The following is a 16,031-nucleotide window of genomic DNA, read 5'->3' on the forward strand; positions in this document are numbered from 1 at the left end:
ACAAATATGAATTGGTGTCTCTTGATGTTATTTCGCTATTTACAAATGTCCCTCTTGACATAGCGATCGACTGTATTAACGAGCAGTGGTGTTTTATTTCCGGGGCATGTTCACTACCTAAAAAAGAATTTTTGGACTCTATACACCTTGTTTTGAATTCTACATACTTCGTGTTTGATAAGAAGATTTATAAGCAATGTTTTGGTACACCCATGGGTTCACCATTATCACCTATTGTGGCGGATTTGGTTATGAGGAGGCTCGAGTCACTAGCGTTGTTGTCGTTTAACAGAGAACTTCCTTTTTATTATAGATACGTGGATGATGTTTGTTTGGCTGTTGATGTGTCGGATATTAACTTATTATTGTGCAAATTTAATGAATTTCATCCTCGTCTCCAATTTACTGTTGAAATTGGAGGTGATAGACTGAAGTTTCTAGACGTCTCTTTGATTAAGAGGGATAATAGACTTATTTTTGACTGGTTCCATAAGCCTACTTTTTCGGGTAGATTTTTGAATTTCCTATCTAACCACCCACTGTCTCAGAAGAGAGGCACAGTTTTTTCTTTAGTCGATAGAGCCTTTTTTTGTCGGATTTTTGTTTTCATTATAAGAATTTTAACTTCATTATTAATATTTTACTAGATAATGATTATCCCCTAAATTTCATTTTTGATACTATTAATCAACGGTTAAAATATTTGGTAAAAAATAAATTTATTGTCAATGACCAACCTACCAATACTCAAAGCAATTCAAGGTCTGTCTCTTGGCTTACTGTGCCTTTTGTTCCGTGTCATACAGAAAAATTTAAAAGATTTCATAATAATGATATCAGAGTTTCGTTTCGTAGCCCGAATAAAATGAGTAAATATGTTAAAGTTCAAAAAGATGCCCTTTCAAAAGACTCTAGAAGCAACGTGGTTTATAAAATTTCATGTAACGATTGCGATGCATCATACGTCGGCCAAACAAGTAGACAATTGAAAACGAGAATTTCCGAACATCGTAATCATATTAAACGGAACACGACAACGCGTTCAGTGATTACTGAGCATAGGTTACAGCACGGTCATGACTTTCGATGGAATGAAGTAGAGATTCTTGATGAAGAATCTAATTACAGGAAGCGCATTGTGTCTGAAATGATTAACATTAAAAAACAGAAGAACAGTTTGAATTTGCAAACAGACACTGAAAACCTTCATGAGACATACATTCCGTTGATAAACAAAATTTGACTTTGCTGTGCTGTTTCCTTTTTAGATCATAGCTAATTTTTGTATCGTGCAGACGTGTTAATTTCTGTCTTCGTGTCGTTGAAAAAGACTAACGGATTTATTATGGATTTCGACAATCTTAAATTTTCTATTGAACGTTGAAGTGTTCTTGAGGTAGGTAAGTAAAAAGTATATATTGCTTAATAATTTATAACTTTTTGGTGAAGAAAAATAAAGTTGTAAACAAAATTGTTTAAATTCCTTACAATACTTTTTACCTTTTTTAGATTGTTTATGAAGTTGTGCTTGAATTTTGACAAAATAAGTAGCTATTTGTGGCGGAAGAAATTTGTCGCAATGTTAATTCCAATCTTCAAATGTAATTTTTTTTGTTTTAGTTTCATAAAATGCAATCTTTTTTTCTAGTCTGTTTATTTTCTTCTGAAGATAAATGTTTTTGCATCTTAACTTTTTTTTCTTGGAGTATTATAGGATAATTTTGATTCGGTTTGCGCAAACTTAGTCTCCATAACTATACCCATAATTTCGATATCCTTAAGTTCAACATTTTTTATTTTATTTTCTAGAAGTAATAAAAAAATTAAAGAATTAAAAAGTTAAATAAAAAAGTGAATATTTTTATTACTTACCTTTGTCAATATTAATCATTTCTTTTCCTAAATATTTATATGTTTTAGATGTACTTGGCTCATTTACATTTATTGCATTTATATTTATTTCTGGTAATTCCATGGTAAAACATTAACATCAGCTGAAGTTTATTTTATTTGAAGAATCAGTTTCAATAATTTTTATATTTAATAAAACAATAGAACAGGTTAAAACAGAAAAAAGCATTAAAAGTTCATTACATAATTAGTAAAATTATTAATATGTTAGTATAATAAATAGTCAATGTGAATTAGTTATATTTCAATTGAATTTGATAATAAAAATGAAACTTATTAAGAAGTGTATAATATGAATATAAAATTACAATTCAGAAATAAAGTTAAAATAAATATTTCATTAATAACATTTATCATTTTAAATATGAAAATTTATTAATAAAAGTATGTAATAAAGTGCTCTATAAATTTAGTATAGATTTAAACAAAACAGAATATGTAATTTTTATCTTTTACATTTACTGATAAGGATTCCACATTTACTGACCATTTTTAAGCAATTACAATTTAAAACGAACAAGAACGTTCTAATATGTCTACGAACGGTGTCTACGAACGGTGTCTAATATTTGATAAATATATAAACCATCCATTTTTTACTTTTTCTAAGGAGCATTTATTTTATTCACATTAATCATTTCTTTTGGAGTGATATTAATCAAATTTTTTGTAAGAATTTTATTATTCCTATACTTGTCAGTTCCGAAAACAAAATCTCCATTAGTATCTATATCATAATAATATTGAATAGGAGCTATGTTATTCATAACCTTTATTTTATTTTTTTGATTCCACCAAATTAATTTTTTATTAATTTTTAACATACTATTTTTAAAATTTTTATGGAATCTGTATTCTTGAGTTTCAAAAAAATTACGGCCAATGTCATTAGGAATCAATTTAGATAAATTTCTCCAAAGATGAAAAATAGATAAGAGATTTATATATTGTTCATTATTGAATAAATGAAACTTGGAAATTCTATTCAATAATAAGTTTTACTAAATTTGCGTACCAATATCAATGCTGCACTCTCATTCGCCTTTGAGGATTGTACTATTTATAAAAAATACTGTAAGGCGCATCTACAATAGGGTCCGTAAGATTAACATATGCGTAAACGTAAAAGTTGGTTTATTTGAACTTTTACGCCTTTGACTCCGGTTTATAAAAGTTCCATGCAATAGTTTGCATAGAGCAACCATGAGCTACATAACTAATAAAATAAAATATTCGTATTATAATTCAAGAAACATAACAAATTATTGAAAATATTACAAAACATACTTACTATAAAATAAAACATAATCGATGTGCCGGCGAGAGAGGCTCACGAAGACTTTTTTTGTCAGAGGATCTTGTACTAATTCAAGTAGTTTTTCAAATTGTGAAACAGTCATTCAAGTAAATTTGAAAAATTGTTCATCATGGTTTTTAATAAATTAAAAAAGAGTATGAAAATGACCATTATGTTTCAGCTGCAATAATAGTGGTCGAATCCAATATTTTCGTTTAGCAGTCTTTTTCTTTTTTCTTTGTAATAACTGCATAACAATAGTAGCTAGTTGAATAGTTACAAAACTAATTATTTTTTAACTCGATAAATATCCATTATTATATAGTTCTGAAATTTCTATATATTGTATAAAAACTTATGTAGTACAGAAGTTAGAATACTCAAATACGAGTTTACGATTTATTATGTTACGTTACGTTTATGGGCTGCTATTGTAGACAATGCGGAGTGATTTCTTATGTTTACGTTTATGTTAAGCTTACGAACCCTATTGTAGACGCGTCTTAATAGTGTAACCAGGAAGTAAGATATAAGGAGACTCCACTCCGTAAAATAAAAGTGGACCCATTTTAGGTTTCGAGTTCAGCTTCCGATTCTGATGAGTGCGAGTAAGAGAAATGATCATTTCTCTTACTCGCACTCATTATGCGCAGCACTACTAAATTCACGAGCGCTGCGAGTGTCGAGAATCGGAAACGGAACTCGAAACCTAAAATGGGTTCATGTCTTGTAGACTGGCGAGACCGAGTGGAGTCTCCTTATATCTTCCTTCATGAGTGCAACTTTTAAAAAGGTATTTATTTGGTAATCTGAAGTGGGGTCTTCCAGTACCCCGGGGGCGCTTTAACCCGTAAAAGTCACACCTCGAAATAATAACATAACGGTCATACTGGGTCCTTTGGACCCATGGCAGAAATTTGGTTGTCATTTGGCTTCTACTTGACATAATGACTTAAAATTTTAACTGAAGTTAGTTTAAAGTCTGTTTTATGTAATCCAATGAGTATTGTAGGTAAATTTTTTTTTTAATAGTAAAAATTGCTCGGCAAAAGATTTGACCTTTTTTGACAAAATTTGACATAAAAATTCATAAAAAATATAATTTTTGTGTTAAAAAAAAGAACCCAGCGGCATTGTACTCTCAAAGTATAATACTTTAATTTGGGTCCAAAGGACCCGGTGTGACCGTTACGGGTTAAGGGTTAATAATAAATTCTGAAATAAATGTAATTTCTATATATACATATATATTCAAAAGTATATATCATTAATTACATTATTAAAATACAAAATCTCTTATAATTATGTATGTACATACATATGAATAAAAAATGCACAATATTTGAGGTTAGAATACAGGTCTTTGATATGTACATTTATTACATATATAAGTATGCGTATTTTTGAATAACAAATTGATAAAATGGTAAACTTAACTTACTGATGATTTACTTTTCACGTCACTTCTGCAATTTTTCGCTATTTACTATTTTACTCGATTTTTAATCCCATTTGAATCGCCACTCAAAAAACTTACTGTATTGTGATTGGCCGCTACTGCGCGTCCTCCAAGTTGCTATACCTCTCTTATTATAATTTATACCATGGATTAACGCTAGTCGATCTGCGATCATAACCTTCCATGCTCGTCGCTCGTCGCCATGCGTCTTTCGCGCAACATGGCGACCGGCAAAGGACTTGCTGTGATTTTCTATCCAAAGACCATCAATTTGATTAGAAATAAGCTGAACAAGTTCTCACTCGATGTTTTGTGGCAGTGCAGCACGTGCCAGCGACACGTGGTGACCGTCGCATCGATTGTCGGTGGCTGGAATCGTGAGAAAAGTAATTTGCACTCATACGTTTTAGTCCCTCTGGATTACATCATTATCCTATTCTTCACAAAACTCCGTTCCCGGTGCTTTCGTGAGGTGTCAATGAGCACAGCAAAAACCCACTCGAAATCGCTCATATAGACGCGAGATTATGATGAGGTGTAACGCGCGATGTCTCAAGTAAAAGTTATGCCAAGGCCAATTGACACAAATAATAACACGAGATCCGCGAAACGAATAAGTCACACTAGAAAAGCAGTCAACGGTTACACAACTTTCAAATCCTCGCTGTAACTAGTAGATCACAACAAAGCTAACTTTCGCGAACCTTCCCCGGTAACTGTCACATGCGGTGTAAATCATTGCATGCTCTAATATCGTTACATCGATATTTCCATTTCTAAATCGTTCCAGTTTTCATTCGTTACATATTGTCATTCGACACGTGTGTGCATTGTAACAGTTTTCTACTGCTTCGAAATAACTTGCATATCATGTGTATACATATATATCTACGTGCATGCTCTATATATATATACACATACATATATTACGTTATGTAGTAAGCAACAAACGTATTGGAACATTTCAATAACATTGTTACAATGTTGGAATGTTGCAAGATGTTTCTTACCAGGAGGAATTTGTTCTAGAAAATCCAAGTTATTTTTCTTTTGAATACTATGTAGACAAATATCTATGCAAATGTCAACTGTTGCATAATAAATAAGAATCTAATATTTATTAATATAATTATAAGGTTCTGTAAATATAAAACAATATAGATGAAATAAGGGCAAGGAACCAGTAGTATAACAATAACTTTAATTTAAATAATTATAATATAGTCTTACAAAGACAACATACGTTTTGACTCCGATCAAGTTATTTTCAATGTTATAAAAATTAAAAAATACAAATTCGTTGTAATATAAAATAATCATATTACAAATTTATCTTAGTGTATCTAATAATCTTAATGTATCATGCTGCGAGTCAATTAAGTCAAAGTAATACTCTTAAGTATCTTGAGCATTAGTTAATAAAAAGAAAGAAATACAAAGAACAATGGTATCCTACATCACAATAGTACATATAAGTTTCATTAAAATTAAAAATTGAAGTCAATTTGACATCTGAGTTAAGTAATGTCAGATAATGTGATTAGACTCTAATATATACTCTATATTTTTAAAAATATTTAGACAATTTAAATTATATTTTATTCTTTATATGCAAACAAAAAGCTTTCAGAATTATTGTAATATCTAAATCAATTAACATTTATTTCAGACATAGGAAGAATAGTACAGCCACATAGAGCCATACATCTAACAAGTAGATTGTTAAAACGTAACTATTATGAAATTCTCGGTGTTTCCAAGAATGCCTCGGCAAAAGATATAAAAAAGGCATATTATCAACTCGCTAAAAAATATCATCCTGACACAAATAAAAGAGATCCAGACGCCAATCAGAAGTTTCAAGAAGTTTCTGAAGCATATGAAGTATTAAGCGATGATACTAAGAGGAAAGAATATGATACTTGGGGTGCAACCTCGGAGCAAATGGGCATGGGAATGGGCCAGAGTCAAGGGCCCAAAAGTTACAGTCAGCATTGGCAGTATAGATCAACCATTAATGCCGAGGAATTGTTTAGAAAAATATTTGGCGATGCTGGATTCCAAAATGGAGCTTTCAATGATTTTGAAGACTTTACAGAAACAAAGTACGGTTTTGGAGCAGCTCAAGAGGTGAGAAAATGTAACTTTATATTTTCTGATTAATGCAACATGTAACTAATGTTTCTCTTATTATAGGTAATAATGAATTTAACGTTTTCTCAAGCTGCTAGAGGTGTGAATAAGGATATTAATGTGAATGTAGTAGACACTTGTCCAAAATGCGGTGGTTCACGCTGTGAGCTTGGTACTAAAGCGATAAAATGCCAGTATTGCAATGGTACTGGAATGGAAACAATAAGCACTGGTCCTTTTGTAATGAGTTCAACTTGTCGGTATTGTCAAGGCACGAAGATGCACATCAAGTTCCCTTGCACAGAATGTAATGCAAAAGGGCAAACGGTATGAATAATTTCTTGTTGTCCACGCGTATGTTGCTCGATTATCTATTTCATTTATCATTACTACATTAATTGTTGTACTTTGATCGCGTTTTTATAGGTACAACGTAAGAAAATAACGGTACCAGTTCCAGCCGGAGTGGAAGATGGTCAGACAATCCGTATGGCAATAGGCAAAAAAGAGATATTCGTAACATTCCGTGTGGAAAAATCTCGATATTTCCGTCGCGACGGGCCTGACGTGCATACTGACGCCGAAGTCTCGCTGGCACAGGCAGTGCTGGGTGGTACAATACGAGTAGAGGGTGTGTACGAAGATCAAACTATACAAATAATGCCAGGTACATCGTCCCACACGCGAATTCGTTTGAACAGCAAAGGATTAAAAAAGATCGATGGTCTGGGTTACGGCGATCATTACGTAAACGTAAAGATTACTATACCGAAGCAATTGACGGAAAAACAGCGAGCTTTGCTCCAAGCGTACGCTGAACTTGAGACCAATACTCCCGGCAGTATACATGGTATAACATATAAAACAGATGGTAAGAATAAATGATAAAATGTAAACGCCATTTTTAATATACATATATTTCGAGTACTATATCGATACAAATGTTTGCATTTTGTAAAGGCCTCCCTACACGGTCAGTAATACTGATTGTGAGTCAGTATTACTGATCAGTATTACTGACAGTATGCATTAGTTTTTACAATCTTATACGATCAGGTATTATTGATAATATTTCACTTTAGTTTGACGTATATTATTATCTATAGCGGCATGGATCTTAAGGAAAAAGCATGTATTTATCATTGTCAGTATTCTACGTCAATCCATTAATATTAACCACACACAATCAATAATATTGTCAATATTCGTTGATACTGATAGTATTACTGACTGTGTACAGAGGCCTTAATGTTGAACATTTATGCTATTACAAGATACTATTGCACCAGCGTATCTTTATTAGATTATGTATCGCTTGAGTTTTCCCCTGTGTACCTGCTATTAATAATTAAATAAAATCATATTAAAATATTACAAATGCTTTGATGTTTTTTGAAATGAAAAAAAAAAATTTTCGTGTACAAAATTTTTATGATAACAAATTTGAGATGTAATATGTAACTAATTCAATGTAAGATACATGTTTTTAAGTAAAGTCTCTTTGGTAGCTTCAATATTTTTTCTAGGCACGGCAGGTCCAAAGGTGCAAACTCAAGCGAGACAAGAGGTCCAAAATGATCAGAATGACGGTCTACTTACAAAAATTAAAAAAGCTATATTTGGGTAAAGAATAAATTGTAAGTAGAACTAGGCGGAACATAAATTTATATCTGTGATACATTTATTGCAAGAACATAAAGTATACTTTATAATTATAACTAGGATAAATCTCATAAAATATTTTTTTTCACATAAAATAGGTTTATAAATTTATTGTAATTACCTAATTGTACCTTGTCTCTGGCCCAACTCCAAAACATTTAAGATTTGTAGTTTTTACTCGATTATTTTGTAGTAAAGGTGTCACGTGATGAAAATTATTTATTGTAATTTTTAAGTTACTATAAAATATCCGTAAAATCAATTAGATTTCTAATAATCTGATACATTTTACGAGTTTTGATTTCATATATATAAAATGTATATCTTAACAAAAGATATTTTTTAAATGTGCATATACATATATAAATTTATCCGTAGGTACGAAAGAGTGTTATTCAGGTCCATTGCACTTGGTGAAATCTATACAAATAGCACTAGGAAATGATGCCAACCAGTCTTCATCTTCTGATCCCGAGAATCCAGGGGATAAACCTCTAAATAATAAGTCCGTACATACCAAAGATACGTCGGACGTCGATAGCAAAAATGATACTAACCCTGGAATGCAACGACGAAAAGTGCCCCAGTAATCATGAACGTTTTGAAGCAATTTAGAGATTTAGAGATGCTGCTCGCGCGCGTCGTTTTACTGACAAATAAAATAAATTCTAATTTGCGCTAGTATCATGAAAATTTTTGGGCCTGAAATTATTATACTTATTAGTAAACTTTTGATCAAGTTGAAACAAATAAGCATGTGAATTGTTACGAATGAAAGTGGTAGCAATCTGATATTACTTAGGTAATATAGCTGTACAGTCGTATCATAGCATACGAGAGTTTGTCTTTATTACATCTTATTTAAATAAAGTGTACATGAAGATAAGTATAACTGTTATCTGTTCACCTTAATAGAGATGATGTACATTTATATTATAAAATAAATTTTGTGCAACACGTATTTCTTTGCATATACGTAAAAAATGAATTCACATTGCATCTTATGCAAGTTCTTTTTTTCCTTTGTATACGCGCGCGCGCGAACACACACACACACACACGCACAAAACGAGTAACTGTTAATCGGATATAAATTGTAATAAAAAATGTAGCTATAAAAATAGCTCTTCTAGTTTTAATTATATGTAACTTGCTCGTTTTATTTTGCGAAATAAAAGGTGTACATCTAAAGAAAATACATATCTACACGATCTATTTTTTTTTCCAATTGAGGAGCTTGATTCTATAAGGGATACGCTTGGATTTTGCGGGATAAGTATTGACTGCAAGACTAATTTTGGACATCGCTCTAATTTCAATTTTGACGATTGATTCTTGTAGAAAACTTCATAGCGTATTTTTTGTCTTTAAGAACATTTCTAATCTTGAGCAACATGTATGGATTCCGCCCTTAAATTATTAGAGCAAGAATTTTTTGGAAAGGGGGAGAGAGGCAATAGTGTTTCAGCGCACATGGAGTGAGCGCATTACACTGAGTGAATAAGGGAGAGGCTGAGACGTTTAGAAAGGAAGAGAGGGAATCGTGTTTTAGCACACATGGAGTGAGCGCATTACATTGAGTGAATAAAGGAGAGGCTGAGACGCTCAGAAAGGGGGAAAGAGAAAGGGAATCGTGTTTTAGCACACATGGAGTGAGCGCATTACACTGAGTGAATAAGGAGAGGCTGAGACGCTCAGAAAGGAAGAGAGGGAATCGTGTTTTAGCGCACATGGAGTGAGCGCATTACACTGAGGGAACAAGAAGCGAGAGAGGATAGAGATGGTGGATAAGTGCCGTGTCCAAGCTCCGGTGTTAATCTTATTGTTAATTTAGAATGATTTAATACGAGACTTTTGTAGTTGACATTTATTGTAGCAACTATAATAAATGTACAAAGATAACTTTACATGTTCAAAAAAAGATACTCAAAAATTTAAACCTTTTTATCTAATAATAATATATTACCACAAAAAATAACTGATATATTATTATTAGATAAAAAGGTTTAAATTTTTGAGTATCTTATTTTGAACATGGCTTGAACTTTTCATTTTTATGATATGTTTTTTTTCGGATATCACTTACTTTTCAGAATACAAATATATCACAACATATATAAAAAAAATGATTTAAAATATTATGTAACGAATCTTAAATATTATTTAAAATTGTTAAATTTAATGAGCAAAACTCATCTAATTAAGCTTAATCAAAGAAACAATACACATCAATTAAACCTTTTAGATTTAATGAATGAACTTCAGAAGGAAATAGAATATCATAAATCATGAATCATAACATAAGCATAATACAACAAAAGCATCAATACAACAAATCGCTTATAATGAACATCTTAGAGAAATAATGACTTTTGTGCATATACCTTAGTACAATTATTTATATTAAACTTATCTATAACGAAATCAGATCATCTTTGCAAGGCCAAGGCCTTACAATCGCACACCGCTCACACACAACCTTTCGGCACCATGGTCCACTAGGAAAAGGGGCAAGCATCAACGATGTTCAAATTTCATAATCTGACTATCGAAAGATAAGTGCCATCTACTCGATGAATTAATCATGCCATCTATCGTTAATTAGCCTGATGAAAATTACAACTTTCCAACAAAAATATTATGTAACAGGGAGGGGCGGGGTGAGGAGGTCCGGTGGGTCGAAGATGATGGAGGTGTGAGTGAAAAGTGAGAGGGGATGTTAAAAAGTTATAATTTCGGACGGACGAACGGACAGACATACAGACAGATAGAGAAGAAGATATTTCTTAATTTTTCGTTAAAATCATTACATTTCGACCGCTTGTATCTCCAGAACGGCTTGACCGATTTTAAATTTTTTTGGCTCAAATTACTCATGGCGATGCCACCTTTCAGGACATATAACGCTCGATTTAAAATTTTTTATATTTTAGAAGTTATATGCACCCCCCAAAAATGGACTTTGGTGGCTCGGGATAGAAGACTTGTAGTGTCTTTCACAAGAAGACTAGAACCGGTCGCATTCGAAAACATCACCTGAGTGCCTCGATCCTCCCGAGGATCGTTCGAAAATACTTCGATACCCTCGATGGACTTTCGATTGTTGCGTTCGAAAACACACCCGAAAGAGTGACTATTTCTCCCTACCTCGCTAAGGTAGGGAAAAGAGAGTATCTCGGATAAACGTGAAGCGGGAAAATGGAAAAAGATGTCGTCCAATATAGAAATTAATTTATCGAGGCATCAACTTATTAGAGATCAGGTTAAAGATAAAAAATAACAATTACGCAAAATGGATGCTTAAGCATGAATTCATGCTTTTGTTGGCCAAAGTGGATATATGTATTTATTTTTACAAATCTTTCAAAATATCCTATATCTATACTTACAAAGTAGCCTAACCTAACTCTATACTTAATATTATAATGCCTGTATGTACACTTCAGTTATATCATTTTTATTTTCATAATTCTCAATAGTAGATATATTGCAATTGTCAGCTTTTTTTTCTTCTTTGCTCATTATTTTCAGGGAATGGATGTAAGTATAACGTTGTTACACTATTATTGTTACTTTTTATAACTATTATAATGTATTTAATAACAAAAATTCTTAATAAAATTATATAAACTAGTTATGGACTCTTTTTTGTTAAAAACAAATAAACAAACATAAATTAAAGGCTATAAAGAGTCAAACGCAGTTAACTATGCGAAAAAAAATTTTTTAATAATCTTACAAATTAACATTAAGATGCCCCGTCGAACGTTTCGGTCTGCAATTTAGACCATCTTCAGCGACGAAATAATAATAAATCAATACTCCTTTTATTCCGAGTTAGAATGCAAGTAATCAATTCTTGTTGAACGACAAAATGTTCCTGTGCACCAACTAGAGGTAAATACGATAATGGATGTGGAGTTGTGTAATGAACTTCCGAAAAATCAGAAATATGTCTGTGAAAAAGACCGTTGACAACACAAATTCTATTAGAGTCAAATTATTACAAAAACAAAAAATTACTAAAATCCTTAAAACCTTACCTCTGCTGGTAGACAAAAACATTATTTCATAATTAAATTCACAATTTAATCATACTAGAAAGACTGACTGTAATAAATATGCGTCCGTATTCGACAGTAAAAGACGATACAATGAGGAACCGTTATATTAAAAAATAACAAAACGAGAAGGCTTAGGTCAAATTGATGTTGACAATTTATTTAAAATATCCGCGTATGCCTGATCAAGACCTTCTGTGTCAGTTTTTAAATTCAGACCATTATTTTGAGATTTAATATAAAGCATTTCCGATATTAAACGCTTTTGGTAAAAATTTTCACTATCCAAAATTTTCACATTATTCCATTCAAAATCATGATTATGCTGCAACCTATGGTCAGTAATAACAGATCTGGAGGATGTATTTCTCCGTATATGACTACGATGTTCGTTTACTCTCGTTTTTAACATTCTCTTTGTCTGGCCAACATAGGTAGCATCACAATCACTACATTGAATTTCGTATACAATGTTCTTTTTCGTTGTATGTGCAAGGGGGTCTTTCTGCACTCTAATAAAATTATTTAATTTATTAAAACTAAAGAATGCAATTCTGTCCTTAGTTCCATTGACAATGCCTCTAAAACTGTCAGAAATTCCCTTAACATAAGGGATGGTAAACCATCTAGTATTATCATTTCTAATATTATTGTTAACCACTTTAGGTTGTAAAGGTCTATTCATAATAGCATGAATTCTTTTCTTAACTTTTTCAAAGACAAAGTCCAATGGATAGTCATTTAGTGTTAAAATATCAATAATAAATTTAAAATTTTTCTTATGAAATTCTGGATGTGATAGTAAAAACGCCTTATCAACCAATCCATAAATGACACTTATTTTTTGAGAAAGGGGGTGCTGAGACCAAAAATTCAACATTCTGCCCGAATAAGTAGGTTTTTGAAACCAGTCAAATCTTATAAAATTATCTTTTATTATCATGGTGGTATCCAGGAAATTGATTCTGTCACCACCTATTTCAATGGTGAATTGTAACCTAGGGTGAAAGCTATTGAATCTTTGTAGAATCGTATCTATTTGTTCCCTGGGTACCGCCAAGACAATGTCATCAACATATCTAAAATAAAATGGAATGTCGAAATCAAAAGTGCTCAACACCTCCCTCTCAAGGTCCTGCATGACTAAATCGGCTAAAATCGGAGATAGAGGCGAACCCATAGGTGTCCCATAACTCTGTTTATAAACCTGCCCGTTAAAAATAAAAAAAGTTGATTCAAGAATCAACTTGACAGCTTCTATAAATTCAGTTTTAGGAATTGAACAATTAGATGATAAATAATTCCATCTGTTAGAAATCGATTCTAACGCTGCCTCACAAGGAATATTCGTGAATAATGAGATCACATCTAGAGAAATTAAGATGTAACCTTCTTCAATCCGTGTGTTAGATAATTTCTTTACCAATTCAAAACTGTTATTAATATGACTAAGAGGTCTTGGTATTCTATCATTAATTAGTTTATGCAAAAATGTGGCAATTGAATGAAAAGGACTTCCAACAGATGAAACAATAATTCTGAAAGGGCATCCAGGTTTATGCACCTTAGGTAGGCCATAACTTCTAGGAAGCGTTCCCTCATTGTATATGATACGCAATAGCTTCTTTCGTGGCCCACGCAATGCGTAGCTATCCTGATTTTATCTGAAAAATAATATCTTATATTTCCTCGTCTGTCACGCTATCATTCATTATATTTAAATTAGACTTTAAGAACTCGTCGCTAGTATTTACAGCTACAGAAATTAAACGTTTTCGACGTAACTCAACCATAGAACTTATAATAAGTTACTTATTATAAATTCTATGAACTCAACACTATCCATTTTGAATTTGTATGTACATTTGATATTTTGGTAGTCGTTCGAAAACCAACAGTTCTCTAAATTCCCCATTACCCCCACCAACGCATCCCTAAGTCACCTCACTTGCGCCGGCAGAGGACGTTTTCGAACGTAGCCCTGGAGAGTAAACTCGGTCAAATATCGTTAGAGGGGGTAGGCCAAAAAGTGACGGCGGATAACTTTCCCCACTCTTGCACTTTATTAGACCTCTCTGTCGCTCTGATAGTTGTTTTCAATTCGTGACTGCGCATGTCAAACAAACCTTGTTTGACATGTGCATTTAATGTGCAGTATAATTTCTTTTTACAACTTACATTCTGTTTAAGATGGTTTAAGAAGATTTTTTTTTAAGTGTGTCCCTCGGATGAGAAGAAAACAAAGGTTAAGAACAAGAACTTCTTGATTATAACCGACGTGCGCATGCGCATACTTTCAGATAATGTCATCGACATATAGAGGCTGTTTTCCCATAGTCCCTTTGCCAGTCAGTAAAATAATATTACTAGGGTGACGTCATCTTACTGACTGGAGAAGTGTTCCCATTCTCGCCAGTAAAAAGTGACGTCAGGATTTGTTGCATTTCTATGCCCTACGCTTTCTACAGTTTTCGTTTCATATTACAGTTTCATTTCATATTTTCGTCATCAGTGATCTTCATTGAATAGGTAAGTAAATAATATATATTCCATGTAGCAATGTTTACTTGCAACTCTGTAATATTTCGGTACCCATGTCTTAAAATAATTGATCCCGGCGACTAAAGAGGTTAGACAACGATTTCGTTCCGGTACCGAAATATTACAGAGTTGCAAGTAAACATTGCTACATGGAATATATATTATTTACTTACCTATTCAATGAAGATCACTGATGACGAAAATATGAAATGAAACTGTAATATGAAACGAAAACTGTAGAAAGCGTAGGGCATAGAAACGCAACAAATCAAGATAATGTGCAATACCACTGCGCATTTGTATGAATAACCGCGAAAGTTTTTTGACCTACCCCCACTATGCTAGTTTACTCTCCTGGGTTGCGTTCCAAAACCTTACTCTGAGTAAAACAATTTCACCAACGTCGGTTAAGCTAACCGACGGTTAATTCCAATAGAATTATCCAATCGCATTTGTTTTTGATCAGAATGAACCAATCACGGTTGACACTTTAATCGTCGGTTAGCTTAACCGACGTTGGTGAAATTGGCCCTAATGCCCGTTTCTACCAACTTCGGTTTAAACCGTAGGTTATTAAAACTTTGGTTAACAGAAAACTTTAGGTTAGAGAGTTAGCAGCACCGATTGGTTTCTATCAGCATCGAATCTCGTAAGTTTAACTAAACTTATAACCCATGTGATATAACTGTAGGAAACTCAAGAATACTAAATGCTGATTGGTTCAGTGCCTGCTCTAACTGGCTGAACAGATTTTTTTATATTTTAGCTGCAAAAAGTAATAATGTCGAGTGAAGTAAACTTAAAAAATAAACAGCAACGCAAACGTGCCGACAATTTTTCGGAAGCGGAAAAAATGATTTTAACCAATTTGGTTTTACAGTACAAGGATATCATAGAAAATAAAAAATCTGATGCAGTAACCTCAAAAGACAAAGACAAATGTTGGAAAACTATAGAAATCGCATTT

The 16,031-nt window shown here is 32.5% G+C and overlaps 1 protein-coding gene across 2 annotated transcripts; it reads left to right on the forward strand.

Annotated features, from left to right (window-relative positions):
* Window positions 1–4,869: 4,869 nt before the first annotated feature.
* On the forward strand, window positions 4,870–9,502 carry LOC108780339 (protein tumorous imaginal discs, mitochondrial). 2 transcript variants are annotated; one of them, XM_018548012.1, is made up of 6 exons: window positions 4,870–5,053; window positions 6,337–6,797; window positions 6,864–7,127; window positions 7,227–7,671; window positions 8,327–8,437; window positions 8,841–8,917. In XM_018548012.1, exons 1-5 carry the CDS (start codon window positions 4,870–4,872, stop codon window positions 8,425–8,427), a joined length of 1,455 nt encoding a protein of 484 aa, XP_018403514.1. In that variant the 3' UTR covers window positions 8,428–8,437; window positions 8,841–8,917. The 2 variants fall into 2 exon arrangements, with proteins under 2 accessions (XP_018403514.1, XP_018403512.1); XM_018548010.1 differs by lacking the exon at window positions 8,327–8,437 and having other exon boundaries at window positions 8,841–9,502.
* The last annotated feature ends 6,529 nt before the right edge of the window (window positions 9,503–16,031 follow it).

Source organism: Cyphomyrmex costatus, unplaced genomic scaffold (genome assembly GCF_001594065.2).
Source record: "Cyphomyrmex costatus isolate MS0001 unplaced genomic scaffold, Ccosl1.0 scaffold696, whole genome shotgun sequence".
In the NCBI taxonomy this organism is placed as follows: domain Eukaryota; kingdom Metazoa; phylum Arthropoda; class Insecta; order Hymenoptera; family Formicidae; genus Cyphomyrmex; species Cyphomyrmex costatus.